Source organism: Nelumbo nucifera, chromosome 5, assembly GCF_055504915.1.
Source record: "Nelumbo nucifera cultivar China Antique chromosome 5, China Antique-T2T, whole genome shotgun sequence".
In the NCBI taxonomy this organism is placed as follows: domain Eukaryota; kingdom Viridiplantae; phylum Streptophyta; class Magnoliopsida; order Proteales; family Nelumbonaceae; genus Nelumbo; species Nelumbo nucifera.
The window spans coordinates 45,494,264-45,514,454 of record NC_142653.1 but is presented as its reverse complement, the minus strand read 5'-3'; the positions used below and the strand labels follow the sequence as shown (position 1 = coordinate 45,514,454).

The window sequence follows — 20,191 nt, the reverse complement described above, 5'->3', positions numbered from 1 at the left end:
GGGTGGAGGATAGGTAGAAATCAAGAGGTTGTTACCCACCTCCAATTTGCAGATGACGCAATCTTCTTTTGTGAGGGTGGTAACGAGGAAGGTGTGGTGAATCTAAAGAGGCTATTGGATAACTTTGTGGGGATAACAGGTTTAAGGATTAATTGGACCAAAACAGGCATCGTAGGGATCAATTTGGAGGAAGGGGAACTGTTTTGGAATGGTAGAATACTGATATGTTTCATTCTATTGCCAATGGGCATATTTATACAGTAAGCTGCTGCAATAAATAGAAAGAAAAATAGAAAGAAAAGAAAATAGAAAGAAAAAATAGAAAGAAGAAAAAATAGAAAGAAGAGAAAATAGAAAGTACAAAAATAGAAAGAAAGAAATAGAAAGAAAAAACTTTCTAAATCAATCCTTCCACAATCCTAGGAATATATACAATTCTATTTTCAGATTTGAACCAGTAACCCCACGTTTTCCAACACTCCCCCTGAAGCTGGTGAATAGAGATCCTCCATTCCCAGCTTGGCTATACTTCTCCGAAAGTCTGTACTATTAAGCCCTTTAGTAAGTACATCGGCCAGTTGTCCTTTTGTAGACACATAGGGAGTGCAAATCAACTTGCTGTCCAGTTTCTCTTTTATAAAGTGTCGGTCAATTTCGATGTGCTTTGTCCTGTCATGTTGAACAGGATTGTGAGCAATATTGATGGCTGACTTGTTGTCACAATATAGTTTCATAGGCTCTTCTCGTGGAATCTTCAGGTCTTCTAAAATTATCTTCAACCAGAGTAATTCACACACTCCTTGTGCCATAGCCCTGAATTCTACCTCTGCACTTGACCGAGCCACTACATTTTGCTTCTTACTCCTCCAAGTGACTAAGTTTCCTCCTAAGAAGGTACAGTAACCAGAAGTGGACCGTCTATCTACTGGAGATCCTACATAATCGGCATCTGTATATGCTTCAAGAGTCAGTCCTCCATTTCTTCTGAATAAAATTCCTTTTCCTAGATTGGCTTTCAAATAGTGCAGAATTCGATGAGCAGCCTGCAGATGAACTTCTTTAGGATTATGCATAGACTGACTTATTACACTTATAGCATATGCAATATCTGGTCGTGTATGTGCAAGATAAATGAGTTTTCCAACTAGTCTTTGGAACATCTCCTTGTCTACACTTGCATTCTCGTGGGCTTTTTCAAGTTTATGATTGGGATCTATAGGCGTGGAAGCTGGTTTACAGGCCATATTTCCTGTTTCTCTCAAAAGATCAACAACATACTTTTGTTGAGAGATAAAGATGCCTTGTTTAGAATGTGCAACTTCAATTCCGAGAAAATACTTTAGTCTCCCCAAGTCTTTTATCTCAAATTCTCTGGCAAGGCAGTTTTTCAATGCTTCCTTCTCCTTTTTATCATTCCCAGTAACGATTATATCATCCACATAGACTAATAGTGCAGTAACTCCCCCTGAGGCTGTGTGTTTGATAAACAATGTGTGGTCACCTTGACTTTGCTTGTAACCTGTACTCAGCATTACCTTCGTAAACCTTCCAAACCATGCTCTCGGAGATTGTTTGAGACCATATAGTGCTTTCTTCAACCGACAAACTTTGTTCCCTTTAATGCCTTCTCCAAAACCCGGTGGAATGTCCATGTATATCTCCTCTTCTAGATCACCATGGAGAAACGCATTTTTTACATCAAACTGTTGCAAATCCCAATTATAGTTAGCAGCCAATGGCAGTAACACCCTTACTGTATTCATTTTAGCTACTGGGGCAAAAGTCTCCTAATAATCTACCCTTGGCTACCAGGCGTGCTTTGTACCTTTCTAATGACCCATCAGATTTGTACTTAATTGTGAACACCCATTTACAACCTACCGTCTTCTTGTTTCTTGGTAGATCCACAACTTCCCATGTGTTGTTTTTTTCTAATGCCTCCATTTCCACTCTCATGGCTTTTCTCCACTCCTTATTAGAAAGTGCCTCGGCTAGAGTATTAGGAATTGGAATGGTGTTAAGGCTGGCTAGAAAACTTTTATGGGATTTAGAGAATCTTTGGAATGATACATATTTGGCTAAAGGGTACAATGGGCGTTTGGTACATTCTCTGGTTCCTTTTTTCAGTGCAATAGGTAGGTCATACTCATACTTAGACTGTGAAGGTGTAGGTTTAGGATCTAAGCATCCCTCAGTTCTAGGATTAGGAGTTGAATCTTGGACTTGCACAGGTTGAGGATTTGGATTTTTCCTCCTAGAGTAAACCTGCATATATCTCACATTATCATGCACATCATTCATGGGGTTAACAGTGTCCGAATTTGGTTCAATGGTCGGGTTGTTTGACTCTTGTTGGGACTCGGGAATGTGGGGCTCAGAGGAATGTGACTCAGAGGGATGTGATTCTTGACGATTGAATGTCTGTGAGGAGGGTAAAACATCTAGGGAGAGTAGATCCGATGCCTTATCTTCCATTAATGAGGGTTCCCCCTGAAGATAAGGTTGAGTGAAAAAAGATTTTCCTTCCTCAAATGTGACATCGATGGAGGTGTAGAATTTTTTGGTGGCTGGATGATAACATTTATAACCTTTCTGAGTTGGGGAATATCCCAAGAAGAGACACTTGATTGCTCGTGGGTCTAATTTTCCCTTATTATGGACATGAACAAAGGTAGTGCAGCCAAAAATTCTTGGTGTGAGATTATTTGAGGCTCGAATATCAGGGTAAAATTGAGAAAGGACTTGTATTGGGCTTCGGTTGTCAAGAACTTTAGATGGTAGTCTATTTATGGTGTAGGTAGCAATAAGGACAGCTTCCCCCCAATATTGTTTTGGCACCTGATTTTGAAAGAGAAAGGCTCGGGTGGTTTGCAAAAGATGGCCATTTTTTCTCTCAGCTACCTCATTCTGTTGGGGAGTGTTAACACAAGAGGATTCATGCACAATGCCTTCTTTTTGAAAAATGGGGACAAATTCTGATTAAAATAATCTGTAGCATTATCAGATCGAAACCTTTTAATTCTCACACCAAACTGAGTTCGGACCATGTTATGAAAGTTGGGAAGAATCGTACCCACATCAGATTTAGACTTAAGAAGAAAAATCCATGTGACCCTAGTGCAATCATCAATAAAGGTGACGAACCATTTGGAACCAGTAATGTTGGGAATTTGAGAAGGGCCCCATATATCCGAATGAATCAAATAAAAAGGAGTTGAAGATCTTTTATTGCTGATTGGGAAATAAAAAGGTTTCAACATCAATTCCTTTAAACAAGTAAGGAAGCATTGTTTTTAAAATAGGAAATGAAGGATGGCCAAAACGGAAATGATGACGCCAAATTAAATCTTTATTGGAGGTAGATAAGAATGACTCGTGTGTGACATGCATAACAGTGTGAGATGATTTGCTGGTTGCTTCAAGGTAGTAGAGTCCATCTCTTTCCTTAGCAAGTCCAATCTTCTTCCCCGAAACCTGGTCCTGAAATACACAGTAAGAAGGGAAGAACACAACATTGCAGTTCACATCCTGGGTGAGTGTATGTATAGAGATAAGGCTAGTGGATAATTTAGGAACATGAAGCACATTTTTAAGTAATAGGGATGGAGTAATTTGAATATTCCCAATCCCTGCCACTGTGGTGAAAGAACCATCAGCAACATAAATTTTTCTATTACTAGGACAGGGTGTATAGGTGAGAAAATGTAGTGAAGAGGGTGTCATGTGGTCAGTAGCTCCAGAATCAATAATCCATGGAAAAACACTAGCCGAGGCATGTAATCCTAGAGATAAAGACTCACCTGAGAGAGCAAGAGAGGTAGAACCACTTCCTGGTTTCAAGGATTTCAGGAAGCACCTCAGCCTTTCAATTTCTTCATCATTAAATGGTCCCTGACTTGAGTGTTCTTGCTGCGGGGTTGTGGAGACATTATGGGCCTGTTGAACTCCTTTTGAAACTCCTCGATTTCCCCATTCCTTGTTGGATGTGGGAGGTTTCCCATGAAGTTTCCAGCACCGATCTTTCGTGTGTTTGGGCTTCTTGCAATAGGTGCACCAGAGGTTATCGTTAGAGTCACGGGTGGTTGTGTCACGAGCCAAGTTGTGATTGTTCTCACCCTTTGAACCACTGTAACTTCCTCCCCTTGCCACCATGGCTGAGCCTTCGGGATCTTTAGGCTCAAGCATGATTCCACGGCGGCTTTCCTCAGCTCTGACAAGGGCTATGACTTCATTCAATGGAGGCACTTTTTCTTTGCCAAGAATTTGTACTCGGACCTGATCAAATTCAGCATTCAGTCCGACCAAAAAATCATACACCCTATCTCTTTCAATAAAATTCTTCAAGATCACAGCATCATCTGCGCACTTTGTCTCAAGAACCCGATAATGATCAAGCTCATGCCATAAATTTTGCAGCAGATTTGCATACTCTGTAACACTCCTGCTCCCTTGTTTGGCCGCCACAGTCTTCACTTTGACCTCATAGACACGAGCAGTGTCATGGGCTTTGGAATAGGTTTGTCGGACAACATCCCAAATAGCCTTTGCAGAGGGAAGAAACATACAAGTATCACTGATCTCGGGTGTCATTGAACTCCACAACCATGACATAATCATGGAGTCCTCTTTGTCCCAAGCATCAAAATTTGGCTCGCCCAACCTTGGTCCTGTTCCAAGGAGGTGACTAATTTTTCCTTTTCCCTTCAAATAGGTACGCATTAGTTGTGACCACTTCAAGTAATTATGGCCATTCAGTCTATATGTTGCCTGAATATTCTGCAAATTACCAGTGTGAGGATGAGAGTTTGTTGCTCCTTCATCGGTTTGGATGGGAGCACTTGTTGCAGTCATGTCAGACATTGTTAATGGAGGAAAAATAAGGCTAGCAGGAAAGGCGAATAAAGGAACACCTCTGGTTACAGATCAACACTGAAGGCCAGAAGAGAAAAACACAAAAAACTGGCAATGAAGACCGAAAAAATCTCAAGGTTGACAAACCTAGAGCTCCGATACCATGTTTTGGAATGGTAGAATACTGATATGTTTCATTCTATTGCCAATGGGCATATTTATACAGTAAGCTGCTGCAATAAATAGAAAGAAAAATAGAAAGAAGAGAAAATAGAAAGTACAAAAATAGAAAGAAAGAAATAGAAAGAAAAAACTTTCTAAATCAATCCTTCCACAATCCTAGGAATATATACAATTCTATTTTCAGATCTGAACCAGTAACCCCACGTTTTCCAACAGGAACTTAATAGATTTGCAGAGATTTTGGGGTGTGAGATTAGAAGTTGGCCAACTAGCTATTTGGGGTTACAGTTAGGTGGTAATCCTAGGTTAGAAGATTTTTGGAAGCCAGTCATTGAAAGATTTGCTAGGAAGCTAGCTCTTAGGAGGAGGAATTACATCTCTCTTGGTGGAAGGATAACACTGATTAGAGCCATATTGGCAAACCTTCCTATTTACTTCCTCTCAACCTTTAGAATACCCTGTAGAGTGGCAAGGAGGTTAGAAAAATACATGAGAGGTTTCTTTTGGGATTCAGGAGAGGAGAGGAAGGATCACCTGATTAGTTGGGATCAAGTTAGAAAGCCCAAGGATAAAGGGGGTTTGGGAATAGGAAATATTTCACTTAGGAACTCAGCTTCTCTAGGAAAATGGTTGTGGAGGTTCCCTTTCGAGAGAGATAGACTGTGGCACAAAGTCATTGCGAGTATCCATGGTTTGGATGGGAATGGTTGGGATGCAAAAGTCGCCCCTCATGTTTCCTCTTGTTCTCCTTGGAAAGCTATCCATGAAATTTACCCATCTTTCCTTAATTCCATTTGGTTTGATGTGGGCTAGGGCAATAAAGTTTGTTTTTAGGAAGATCTTTGGGTGGGAGATAGTCCACTCAAAGACCTTTTTCCTGACCTATACTCTTTGTCGAACTTAAAAAGGAAAACAATAAGTCTTTTGGGTAATCCTGGCCCAAGTAGGATAAATTGGAATCTGGGTTTCAGAAGGGGCCTGAGGGAAAATGAATGTGCATCTTTAATTCACTTGCTGGATATTCTAGGACAAGTCCTTTTGGGCCCGTCCTTGGAAGATTCCAGAATTTGAAATGGCTTCACAGATGGCCTCTTCTCTTGTTCCTCTTTCTTTAATGTCCTTGTCTCACCTAGCAACCCGGCTGGGGACTTCCCTGTAAAAGAAATTTGGAGTAAGCCTATCCCCCCAAAAGTTCAAGCCTTTTGTTGGGAAATTTTCCTTGGTAAGGTTAATACGTGTGATATGTTGCAGAAAAGAAGGCCTTTTGCTTGCCTTTCTCCTCACATGTGCTCCCTTTGTAAGGAAAGTGGTGAGACCTTGACACACCTTTTTTATCTTGTCCTTTTGTGCATCATATTTGGGATTTTTTTTGTCTTCTCTTTGGTTGCAGGTGGGTTTCCCCTCAAGATGTGGCAAGTCTTTTTAACCGTGACTTTTTGAGGCAATCAAAGAAAAGAGGGAAGGTTATGTGGAAAGCTACAAAGGCAGCTATTTGTTGGGTAATATGGGAAGAAAGGAATAATAGAATATTCTTAGAAAAAAGTAGAACCACGGAGGAGGTGATTGACACAATCAAAGTTAAAGTAGCCCATTGAGTAAGTTCTTTGCATATATTTCAAGAGTTCTCAGTCACAGACATTATAAGATCCTGGAAAGAAGTAAGACAATCTTCAAGAGTGAAAGGGAGAGTAAGGATGGAATGGAAACCTCCAAATGGTAACAAAATTAAACTGAATTTTGATGGAAGTTCATTTGGGAATCTGGGATTGTCAGGTATTGGGGGAGTAATCAGAAATTCTGAAGGGAGGATATTAGCATTATTCTCTGGACCTACAAGGATTGAAGATAGCCAAGCAACTAGGAATGAGGAAAATTGAGGTTGAAGGGGATTCCAAGGTGATCATCTCTTGGGATATGAACAATAGAACTACTCCGTGGACCTTCAAACAAGTGATAAGGGAAGTGGAAAAGGTTGCAAGGGAGATAGAAGCAGAATTCAAATGGGTTAGAAGGAGTGCAAATGGGCTAGCCTGATTATCTTGCTAAACAAGGGGCTTTGAGGCAACAACTGTTTTGGGCTGCATTGTAAAAGGGACTGAAATATGTATTCATGTGGGACTTCTTGTTGCATACACAATGTTGTAAAACTTCTTAAATCTAATTTCAAATAAAAGTTTCCTTTGATGATAAAAAAAATGCAATGTGTAGAACACTTCCTTTTACCTTTCCTGATAGTAATAGGAATATCAAGGTCTGGGAAGTGTGACTCCAAAGGGACTGTATCGGTACTTGTTGTCTCTTCTGTGACTGGAAGTGTAGGAGGTTCATGTGATGTAGAGGAAACAATCTGCCCACTTCTAGTTCTCTGCTGCTAGTACAACCGGGGATTAAAGAGAGGAGGAAGAGGAGGTAACAGAGGAGGAATAGGGATATTGGAAGGACAATGAGATGACTGTTCCTCCCTTGACTCATTTGAAGTAGAAAGAGGCTCAAAAGAAGACTCAACTGGGATAGGAAGGGGGAGAACAAACAACTGTGACAAATTCTCCCCCTTTGGACAATGCTTCTCTAGAGAAGGATCATAGAAAGAAGAAGACTCATCAAAGGTGACATCCATTGAGACATACTGAGTTCTAGACTTTGGATCAAAACAACAATAACCCTTTTGTGTGGAGGCATAACCAAGGAAAATGCACTTGTGGGCTTTTGGTTCAAATTTATGTCTCTAGGTACTTGGAATGTGTACATAACAAGTATATCCAAAGACAGAGTGGAATAGGAAAAAGGTTCTTGCCCGGATGAAGGAGACTCAAAGGAGACTTAAAACCCAACACTCTGGACGGCATACGGTTAATTAGGTAGGTTGCAGTGTGAAGAAATAGTTGGTTAGCCACGAGTGTGGGGTTCCATACCCACACTCAGGCTCTAGTGGGTGTGGTTTCATACCCACAACTAGTTGTTTCTAATTTCTTTTTTTAGTAGTTTCTAATTTCTGTTATTAAAAGTTTCTAATTTCTATTAAGTTGGGCAGGCTGGCCTTATTGTTTCTAATTTTTGTTTATTTCCTATTCTTGTAAGGATCCTAAAAGCTATAAATAAAGAAGTGTATGGGGCGGCATATCATTCACCACCGAACCCCTTCTTTCTTTTCTCCTCTCTTCACTCTCTTCACTCTCTCTCTCTCTCTTTTCTTCTCTTCAAACCTGTAATACAGTAAACAATTATTCTTTTTCTTCTTTCAAGTGAGAACAATATCCCCCAAAATCTTGTAGGGACATGTGAGGCAAATAGGATACTTCTTGCAACTTCAACAATGAGCCGGTTTTTCCTTTCAGCAACTCCATTCTATTCTAGAGTCCTAACACAGGAACTTTGGTGAATAACCCCCAAATCAGTGAGATAACAGGTTAGTTTTTTCTCAAAATATTCTTTTGCATTGTTAGATATGAAGATTTTGATTCTGGTAGCAAATTGGGTAAGAACAAATTCATGCAACTGCCTCACAAGTCTGAGAACTTCATCACGGGACTTCATAAAAAAAAAACCAAGTATATTGTGAAAAATCATCAATGAACAAGATAAAATATTTATATCCACACATAGAGGGTAAGTGGTATGGTCCCCACACATAAGAGTGCACAATGTGGAATGGAGAAGAAGATATTTTATTACTCAAAGGGTAACTGCTTCTACAATGTTTTGACAACTCACAAGACTCACAATGAAGACTAAGCAAATTAATTCCCTTAAATAGTATGGGAATAAATGACTCAATGCAGAAAAAGAAAGATGACTCAAACGAAAATGACATAACATGACACGAATGACAAACTGAAGATGTAGATCCAAAAGAAGCTTTCCCAGGTTGTCCTTGACACTGTCCAGGAGTATCCAACAGATATGTTCCATTCGCCTCATGGCCATTCCCAATCACTTTTTGAGACTCCAGATCCTGAAAGACATTGTAGGAAGGAAAAAATGTTACACTGTAGTTCAAAGACTTAGTTAGACTACTTACAGATAACAGATTTGTATTCAATTTGGGCACATGAAGAGTAGAAGGAAGTAAAAGAGAGTTTATAGCCTTGATGGTTCCCTTGCCAGAGATGGGAGCAAGAGAGCCATCGGCTAAGGTGATATTATCACGAATAGGAAGCAAATCATAAGAAATAAACAAAGTGGAAAGGCTGGTCATATGGTCAGAAGCTCCAGAATCAATAATCCAAGGGATCCTATGATTACCTGAGATAGTTGCATGATTGGCAATAGCCCTTATACCTGAATGAGCAAATGCAGAAGAAGTTGAAATTTTTGGAGGGTTGGGAGAAGAGGCAACACTCTCAAGGTGACTGATCATCCTTCCAAACTTCTCATATTCTGCCTTCATAACTGCTAACTGTTCACTAGTAGTTCTCTCATCGGTTAAGCACCTGTCATTATCTGGACCAGTAGCAATGTTGGCACTTCCAATCATCAAATTATCAGCCTTCTTTTGGAAACGAGGGGGAAGAAGCTCCGGATGTAGTTTCCAGCACTTGTCTTTTGTATGTTTTGGTTTCTTACAATACTCACAAATAACTTCCTTCTTTCCTGAAGCACCTGGACTTCCAGTAGTTCCCTAGGTTTCAGCCCCATGTTAGCAAAGTGGTCATTTAGACCAGCCCCTTGGACATGGACTAGTCTCCTAATTTCTTCACTACTTACCAAGGCATAGGCCTGAGACAATGAAACACTATCCTTGGATAAGATGTTTTGTTTTGTGATATCATACTCAGGATATCGACCCCGTCAAGAATTCAAAAACCCTGTTTCTCTCAACTAATTTTCTGTAGGTTTCAGCATCATTAGTACTTTCCCAGGCAATAGTTTCCATCAAGTCAATTTCTTGCCAAAGAGATTTCAGCATTGTGAAATAAACGGCCAAAGGTCTCTCCCCCTGCCTTAAAGGTTTCACATCACTCCTTAGCTTATATGCCCTGGCTACATTCAATTTCTGAGAATAGGTTTCAGCAACACTGTCCCATATTTCCTTTGCTGAATTCATCCATAAATAGTGTTGATTGATTTGAGGTTGCATCGAATTTACTAACTATCCAATTATAGTGTAATTTTCTTGCATCCACTTTTCATAAGATGGATCATCTTCCGAGGGAGCCTTCTTGCTCCTGGAGATAGACCTCCACTTGCCTCTACTGTAGACATGAATTTTTACTGATTGTGACCATGCCAGATAATTGGTTCCATCTAGCTTGATTGTGACATGCTTGTTTTCAACTCCCAAAGGATCCATCTTCTTAAAAAAACTCCAAAAATAACTTCTAACAACTTCAATTAACAATCAAGGAAGACAGGAAAAAATATATGTTGTGAATCAAACTCTATGCAGTTTTACCTGTTAACTACGTCACACCCAGAACTCGGGAGAAACAGAAAAAAACCAGCCGTACCTTGTAGACTTCACAGAACATTGAGCTACTTGAATCAACCTTCAAGAAGAACAAGAAGTCTCTTAATCACTGAGCGCCAAGGTCAAACTCCTTGTGGGGCCCCGTAAGCAGATTTCTCTAGTTAATTAGGGTTTTGGGCAACACACCTAAGACTGTCAAAGTGATGACAAGGACAGCCTCCTTCTCTCCAAAAACCACTAACAACTGGGGTAAAAAGAATTTTTTAACTATTCATTCGATTCAATTCTCCATACACACTATGTATGGGAAGAAAGAGAAGAAAAGAAAGAAAAGGAGAGCCCGCTCTGATACCAAGAAGAAAAACAACCTTCTGAAACAAATGGACTGATTAAAAGAGTGCAGAAAAGTGATAGAGAACAGCAGAAGCAGAGAACCAAGAAGAGAGAAGAGGAAGAAGCAGGTGGCGGCAATAAGGGTTCAGAGAGAGATTTTCGAAATGTAATCTTCTCTTACACCCTAATCCCTTTTCATTAACTTAATTTCAGTAATTACAGAGAGGCCCTTAACTGGGCAAATAATTTAAGAAAACGTAACATAAGTAAGGCCCATGTTGAGGTCCATTACAGAAAAGAACATAAACAAAAATAAGTAAACAGTCTATGGGCCATTCGGCCCATCCTCTCTACACATGTGTGTAAGAAACATCAAATTTGATGTTCTAGGTAGAAATAGCAATTGTATTTGTGATAGAACAAGAATTAGAAGAAATTGATGTCTTTCTATTGAGAATGTAGTACATATATATACAACCTTGTAGATACTAAAAAGGAAGAAAATCATACAGCCTTGCAGATACAAAAAAGGAAGAAAATCATACAGCCTTGCAGATACAAAAAAGGAAGAAAATCATACAGTCTTGCAGATACAAAAAAGGAAGAAAATCATACAGCCTTGTAGATACTAAAATAGGAAGAAAATCAAAGAAAGAATAATTCCTATAATCAATCTATTCCTAATTGGGCTAATACTACATATTTACATCCTATAATTTCGTAACACTCCCCCTCAAGATGGAGCATAGATGTCAATCATGCCCAGCTTGTTACAAATATAAGAAATCCGAGCTCCATTAAGAGCTTTTGTAAAGATATCTCCTAACTGCTCTCCAGTCTTCACATATGCTGTAGAGATCAAGTTTTGTTGAATTTTCTCATGAACGAAATGACAGTCTATCTCGATATGTTTAGTTCGTTCATGAAAAACTAGATTCGAAGCAATATGAATCGCAGCTTGATTATCGCACCATAGCTTCGCTGGAACTAAGACTTTAAGACCGACCTCAGTTAAGAGTTGAGAAACCCACATAACCTCACACGAAACTTGTGCCATTGCTCTATACTCAGATTCTGCACTAGATTGCGACACCACATTTTGCTTCTTACTCTTCCACGAAACTAGATTACCACCAACGAAAACACAATAGCTAGTAGTGGACCTTCGATCAATCTTGGAACTTGCCCAGTCCGCATCAAAAAACACTCAATGTTACTGTGACCATGATTCCGATACAGTATCCCCCGTCCAGGAGCTCCTTTCAAGTAACACAAGATTTGTTCTAAGGTTGCCCAATGATGCACTGTAGGAGAGGACATAAATTGACTTACAATACTAACTGAGTAAGCAATGTCTGGACGAGTCACTGTGAGATAGTTCAACTTTCCAACTAATCTTCTATATCGTTCAGGATCATCAAAAGCATCTCCATCCTTTGTGTGTTGCTGGTTAGGAAGCATTGGAGTACTGCATGGTTTGACTCCCAGTTTCCCAGTTTCTGTTAACAGGTCCAAAACATACTTCCTCTGAGACAGGAAAATGCCTCTTTTACTCCTTGCCACCTCAATCCCCAAGAAGTATTTTAGGTGCCCCAAATCTTTAGTATTGAAATGGCTCTGCAAGAAGGATTTCAAGGATGAGATTCCCTTTGTGTCACTCCCAGTGATAACAATATCGTCTACATATACAACAAGTAGAATGATGCCAAATGTGGACTGCTTATAGAAAGCAGTATGGTCAGATTTGCACTTCCTCATCCCAAACCTCTCTACTGCCTGACTAAATTTTCCAAACCAAGCTCGAGGACTCTGTTTTAGTCCATACAGCGATTTTCGAAGACGACAAACTTTCCCAGACTCTCCCTGAGCAACAAACCTAGGTGGTTGCTCCATATAAACCTCCTCCTGAAGAACTCCATGCAGGAAAGCATTTTTTATATCAAGCTAGTAAAGTGGCCAATCATATGTAGCTGCCAGAGAAATAAATAATCGAACTGAAGTCAATTTTGCCACAGGGGAGAAAGTATCAGAATAGTCCACTCCATATGTCTGTGCATAGCCTTTGGCCACCAGGCGAGCCTTTAGGCGAGCCACTGATCCATCATAATTAAATTTGACTACAAAGACCCACTTGCATCCAACCGCTTTCTTACCACCAGGTAAATCGACCAGATCCCAAGTACCATTCTCAGTCAAGGCATTCATTTCCTCAAGCATGGCATCACGCCACCCAGGATGGGATAAAGCCTGGTGAACAGTTTTGGGAATCCCTACAGAATGAAGAGAGGCAACAAACGAACAAGAAGTAGAGGACAAACGATCATAGGTAACATAAGAGGAAATTGGATAAGTACATTGACGTTTACCTTTCCGAAGAGCAATAGGTAGATCAATATCACTGGGCATTGGATCTGATGACGAAGAAGAGACTAGTGCCGGACTTGTCACAGGAGGATTAGGTCGTCGAGAATAGACTTGAGTAATAGGTAGTTTTTGTTGAGAAGGTGGTGGTGGGGGTATTGGAACAACACTAGCGTCTAGACCGGTGACATGATACACTAGTAGATCATCATCCTCTTGTGGACACACAGGTGTAGATGGAGCAGTAAAGAAAGGAAGATGTTCATGGAATGTAACATCAGCTGACACAAGGTACCTGTTCAAGAGAGTAGAAAACACCTGTACCCTTTTTGGAGACGAGAGTATCCCAGGAAGACACATTTTAATGACTTGGGGTCCAATAACATCAACTAACACAAGGTACCTGTTCAAGAGAGTAGAAAACACCTGTACCCTTTTTGGAGATGAGAGTATCCCAGGAAGACACATTTTAATGACTTGGGGTCCAATTTGGAAACCTGCAAACAAACATCACGAACAAAACAAGAACATCCAAAGATACGAGGTTCAACAGGAAACACAGATTTATTAGGAAACAAAATCTTATAAGGGATCTGATCATTTAGAACAGTGGAAGGCATGCGATTAATCAAAAAACACGCTGTAGAAACAGCATCAGCCCATGTGTTTGAAATAAAAGAGCCCTGGTAGTTTCAAGAAGATGTCTATTTTTTCTCTTAGCCACTTCATTTTGAAATGGAGTATCAACACAAGATGATTGATGGAGAATTCCATTATGAGTCATGTAAGTCTGGAAGGAATCAGAGAAATATTCTTTGGCATTATCACTTCGCAATGTTTGTACAGACACATCAAACTGGGTTTTTATTTCAGCACAAAAGGTTTTAAAATGTGAAAGCAACTCAGAACGAGATTTCATTAAATAAAGCCAAGTCATACGAGAAAAATCATCCACAAAGGTAACAAAATATCGAAATCCAGTGTTAGTCATAATAGGACAAGGTCCCCAAACATCTGAATGTACTAACTCAAAAGCATGACTAGCCCTTTTATTAACTCGAGAAACAGACGATAGACGATGATGTTTTGCAAACTGACAAGACTCACAATCTAAAGAAGATACATCATGAAACTGAGGAGATAACTTCTTTAACAAAGGTAAAGATGGATGCCCCAACCAACAATGAACTTCAAAAGGAGATAAAGTACTGGAACAAGCAATGGTCTGAGGTTCCTGGGTATCCAAAATGTACAGACCTCCTGATTCTCGTCCTTTACCAATAATCCTCTTCGTCATAAGATCCCAAAACAGACAATGATCAGGAAAGAATGAGATACAACAGTTAAGAGTACGAGTGAGTTTGCTAATAGATACCAAATTAAAAGAAAATTTTGGTAAACTCAATACAGATGACAAAGAAAGTGTTAGTGTGGGATTGATAGTGCCAGAACCAAGGACTGAAGAAATAGAACCATCTGCTAAGGTGACTGAAGAAGGAAAAGTGTGTGATTGGAAAGTGGAAAAGAGACTAGGATTACCTGTCATATGATCTGTTGCACCAGAATCAATGACCCACTGAGAGGAAGAAGAGAGAAGACGTATTGGTTTTACCTGACTCAGTAAGGGCAGTGATGGACTGAGAGGAGTTCTTTAATGCCTCTTGATACTGGGTAAATTTCACATACTCATTTGCAGAAATTGTAATGGTCTGATTTGACGATGGATGAGGAGCATCACTCGTAGTTACAACATGAGCTGACTGAGACCCAGAAGACTTCTGGTTTTTCTTTAGCAATTTCTGGCAAGTCCTTTTAGTGTGTCCTGGTTCATGACAATAGTAGCAAACTACTCCCCCTATGGCCTGAGTTCCAGCATTCCAACCACTATTACTGCCACCTCTGCTACTATTCTGAGAATGAGACCGGCCAGTTGATCCACTATTCTGACTGACAAGTGCACTAGGTTGTTGTACAGGTGAGGTATGGGAACCAGTATCTGTACGAAGGACCCTAGTAAAGACCTCTTTTAAAGAGGTAATCTCAGGATTAGACAAAATCTGTGACTTAGCACCATCAAATTGAGGATTAAGACCAGCCAGAAAACTCATAATAGCCATCTGTTCACGTTGAGTCTGCTGAACTTTGATATCAGTACTGAAAGTTAACAAGGCGTTCAATTCTTCATAAGTGCGCTTGAAATTCATGAAATAGGTCTGAAGAGACTGATCCTGTTGTTCAACCCAATAAAATGTCTTGCAAACATAAAAAATACGGGAAATATTTTCTTTACCAGAGAACAGAAAAGCCAAATATTCCATTAGTTCTTTTACAAACTCACAGTGAGAGACATGACCGACGTACTCATTCTCAATAGAATTGTGGATTTGCAAAAACAATTGAGCGTCAATCCTTAGCCATTCAGTGCGGGTCTCATCAGTAGGAGGGTCCTTAGTCAGATGGTTGTCCTTAGAGATACTCCGTAAATACAAACGAACAGTCTTACTTCAGTCTAAATAATTAGTTCCATTTAGTTTTTTGTTCAGTGATCTTAGATAGAATGGGGATAACACTAGGCATAGCCAAGTTCTTTTGTTCAACCGCCATCATAAACACAGGAAAATAAACTTTTAACAACCAGCAAAGCTAATAAAACAGAATCGGCAACAGATGCAACACCCAAACAGCAAGAAACCACAACTGGCAGCACCGAAATATCAACTGTATAAAAAGAACAGAGAAGAAAGACTTTCCTGATGGGCAAACAAACTCCACAGGAGTAACACCGAGGCTGCTGTGCTACTCTCCGACCTGTTGCAGACTTGAAAGCCCTCTCCCGATCGAAGTGAAGAAGAGATGGGTGAAGGTGGGTAGGCTGATCTGGGATTCCGCTTCCACTAGTAGGGGCGGTGAGATGCAGATGTCACTCGGAATGGGTGACCTAGAGATCGCAGCTGCTGCTCACTTGGGCAGCAGAGGGAAGAAAACCAGAAATTAGTTTCAGACTGTTGGTGTCTCCAGCTCTGATACCATGTGATAGAACAAGAATTAGAAGAAATTGATGTCTTTCTATTGAGAATGTAGTACATATATATACAACCTTGTAGATACTAAAAAGGAAGAAAATCATACAGCCTTGCAGATACAAAAAAGGAAGAAAATCATACAGCCTTGCAGATACAAAAAAGGAAGAAAATCATACAGCCTTGTAGATACTAAAATAGGAAGAAAATCAAAGAAAGAATAATTCCTATAATCAAGCTATTCCTAATTGGGCTAATACTACATATTTACAGCCTATAATTTCGTAACAGTATTAATCAACTTAAAATGTTTTAGGTAGAAAAATCTTTCTCATACAAATTTATATTGATTAGCCCGAAAACACCATGGCAACACACCCCCTCAATTATTCAACAGCTACACTTAGAATGGTAATCATAGCTATTAAGGTGGGGTATCTGCTTATATAGTAATAGATACATTTTTTCACAGGGACATGCATTCAGAAGACTTCTTTTCATAACAATGCTTGCATGGGAGAATCCTTACAGTGAAGGCATTGTTTCACATGTCAATGCTTCGGGAAGTACTTCCTTGCAGGTTTGAATTTCTAAATATTATATCACAATAGATCATTCCCTGAATTGTGTTTCACTTATTGTTTCAGCAATCTGCAAGAGCACATTGTTTGATTAATTTATAATACATTTTATATTTTCTGTTTGAGTTTTGCAAATGATGAGTTATTCTTACTATAGTTGTCATATTCTAAGTATCATCTAATGGCAGATTCAAAGTATTAGGTCTCTTGTCTTATATGTTTTGGTTAGATTGAGAATCTTCTTTTGTACTTGTGTGCATTTTTCTTTTTGTTTTGAATTGTAGTGACTTAGTATGTGAATCATATCAAAATAGTGAGCCAATCATCCAATTACCAATTTTCTTATGGGTCCTTTAAGGGAAAGATTTTTAAAAACTTATGATGATTTTAATGAAATATCAAAATATTTTAAAAAAGTTCTTAAACATAAATGTATAGTCAATCAATGAAATCTGAAATATTGCCAACTTATTGGCAAAACATTAGAGATATTAAGAAAAAAAGATTCTCAAAATATTTTGTATTACCACCTAGCCAAATAGGGAGGTTTCTATGAAATTTCACTAAATATTGCCAATATTGTGAACTATGGGTATAGTCAAGGATCAAATTATCTATGTGATATATCCTGTGCCCTGTTTCGGGCATATTGTATTGTTCCCAAAGGTCATCAAAATGCCTATCTTTAAGAGTTTGAAAATTTTAATGTTTTTAATCATTAAATATAAATATCACAAACCCCTATAAAAATTTGAATCCAAAAAAATTAATAAAAAAGAGTATCAGTGACCTGAAATGCCCAATACACATATTTGTGCATATCAGGTGTATTGATACTTTGATACTTCGAACCTTGGGTGATGTTACTGATTTAAAAATATGTACTGAGTGTGGAGAAAAGGTGTGTAGTGTATTATAGATAAAAGTTTTGGATGCTATTAAAATAAACATGTAAATCTACTAGGATGTGTTTTCAAAACTTGTTTTAATATGCTGATAAGATACATTAAGTATAACATCATTTAGCACAAAAATACAATTAAATAAGCTTTTATGAGGTCATTCTAGAGGACTATGACACCCAGATACTTGTACATAGGTGACCTATTGTGTTGGACACTTTTAATTTTTAGGTGTTAGTTTTTGTTTGATAATCGGCAAGGTGCTTGGATAAGAATAATGTGCTTGATCCTATAAAAGCTTTTACTGATGAATGTTCAATGTGGTTCATGTTCTATCTGAGGTTTTATTCTATTTATTTATTTTTGACATGGTAGAGATAAATATATACACAGTTTGCCTCTGTACAGAAAAATGCTATGCAGTGGGACCTAGCATTTGGCATCCAACAAGAGAAATCTAAAGCTCCTATTTATGAATAATAATATAAGGATTTAAAAAAAAAAAAGTGAGATGAACTTCCCTAACTCGTTATGAATTAGCTTTCACCATGCCATTACCCATTGATATTGAACTCTCACCTTGGCTGTTTAGCCTTATTGTCCAACATCTTCAAACTTCATTCATGCTTTTACTTGCAATTTCATTTTCTTGAGTATCATTACCTATATACATATTCAAAAGAAGGGATAATTTGATATTTTCATTCTTGTCTACATTAAATGCCTTCTGGACTCGTTTTTTTTTTTCAAATTTAACTTTAAGTAGACTTCTGTATTTCTTATCCATTGTGGTTAGATTCTTGTTACCAACATTCTATGTTATTTTGAGGGCTATCATCTAAAATAGTTTGTGTTCTTGTGATTGAAGATGAAGCTTGTAAGAGAAGAGGCTTTTGTTCGTATAGCTCCAGCTGTTGCTGGTCTGGCTGATAGATTAACAGTATACAGTCTTTACAAGGCACTTGCGGGAGAAGAACAGGGGATCTCTTTAAGCTCGTGGACTATGTATATTGAAGAAATTCTCAAGTAAGTGTGCAGGCATATACATAAAAACCTCTAATAAAGAGGATATTATTCCCTAAAATTTTATTGAACACCACTAAGTTCGATAAAGAGCAAGTGGGTTTGGTGCCTGAAGTAATTTTGACTTGTATGGAGGGCATTATTGCATTTTTGTAATCATCTTCAACTTGGTAACAAAGAAAAACAAAATCTGTTCAGGTATTTGGTTCTCCAATGTCAGTATTTGGCATCTTCTTGATACCTTCTTGCTTGATCAAGATTTTAGCATTACCTATGATCTCCCAAGAACACTTTTGTGGATCTGCAAAAAAATAGTAACATGAAATGTTCTCAATAGTCTCAAAGAGAAACTGAATCCACAAGTGCAACAAGGTCCATTAATTTTCCACCATTTTGATTTGAAATATGGGCATGGGAACCTATGAGTCTATGACTGGTTCATAACACAACTTTGTTAAAGAGCTCTTTTCAAAGATGTTGTTCTCCAATTTCCAAAGGTGAAGAGGAATAAGACACAAAACATGTTTCTAGCCTAGTCCTCTCACTCAGCTTTCCATTCAGTTGATGTCCATTCTGATACTTGTAAAGCCTTGGGTGAAGTACTAGGAAAGAATCCAACAGATAATGATGGGAGAGATCTTCCTCTCTCAAACTCCACTTCATTGTTTCCGTAGAAACTCCTCTCCTGTTTGACCTACGGCAATGCTTCACCAAAATTACATGAATATTTTGGTCTTTTCTCAATTTAAGGTGTTGTACTTGTTTTCTTTTGTATAGGGTTCATGAAGGGCGGAAGTCATACCAGACACGAGAAACACCCATACTTTCTGATGAACAAATCTTATGTGTTGGTTCTAGCAGTAAGCAACCTGTTCTAAAATGGGAAAATAGCATTGCTTGGCCTGGAAAACTTATATTGACAGATAAAGCACTCTATTTTGAGGTATATGCTCTTTCATTTATATGAGTAAAATACTAAGAATGCTTTCTTATAGAATCAATAAAAAATGAGATTGTCTCGAAGAAATGGAATTTAGTAGAGGTCCACACTTTGCCTTCTAAATTAAATTTTTGCTTTTGGTACCATGTCTGAGTAACATAATAAGTATTCTATCTCACAATGTATTCTTCCAAGATTGTACCAAACTTGTAAAGTTCTGTCACTTTTCTAAAAGATTGCAATAACTATCAATTTTATCATAAACAGTTCTATATTGCCACTTATATGTAACAATTGAATCTGATGTTTGGATTTGATCACATAGCATACCTAGAAGAATGAATTCTTTTTTATATGTGGAAACAGCCCTGATGAAGAACGAATGCTATTCTAGCCAGGTGAGGAAGAAGAAGAAAGATGAATATGCTGAACAAAGTGACACTTTAATTGCTCTTTCTTATCATTTTCAGGGGCAATTTAAGAGCTTGGTCTTTTCCATTGATTTCGGTGTCACTATAATGGCTACTTTGAGCAAGTTATGACCAATTTACAATTTACTGATTGGACAAAATATTAGTGGAATTTTTCAT

The 20,191-nt window shown here is 38.5% G+C and overlaps 1 protein-coding gene across 2 annotated transcripts in view; it reads left to right on the top strand.

The window, feature by feature from the left end:
• The window catches only part of LOC104608533 (uncharacterized), a 91,219-nt gene that overhangs the window by 25,813 nt on the left and 45,215 nt on the right, over window positions 1-20,191 (top strand). For both annotated transcript variants that reach the window (XM_010274563.3, XM_088887888.1), the window contains exons 4-6: window positions 16,628-16,735; window positions 18,507-18,664; window positions 19,439-19,604. In XM_010274563.3, the coding sequence (XP_010272865.1) occupies window positions 16,628-16,735; window positions 18,507-18,664; window positions 19,439-19,604 (432 nt within the window). The remainder of the gene's footprint in view (window positions 1-16,627; window positions 16,736-18,506; window positions 18,665-19,438; window positions 19,605-20,191) is intronic.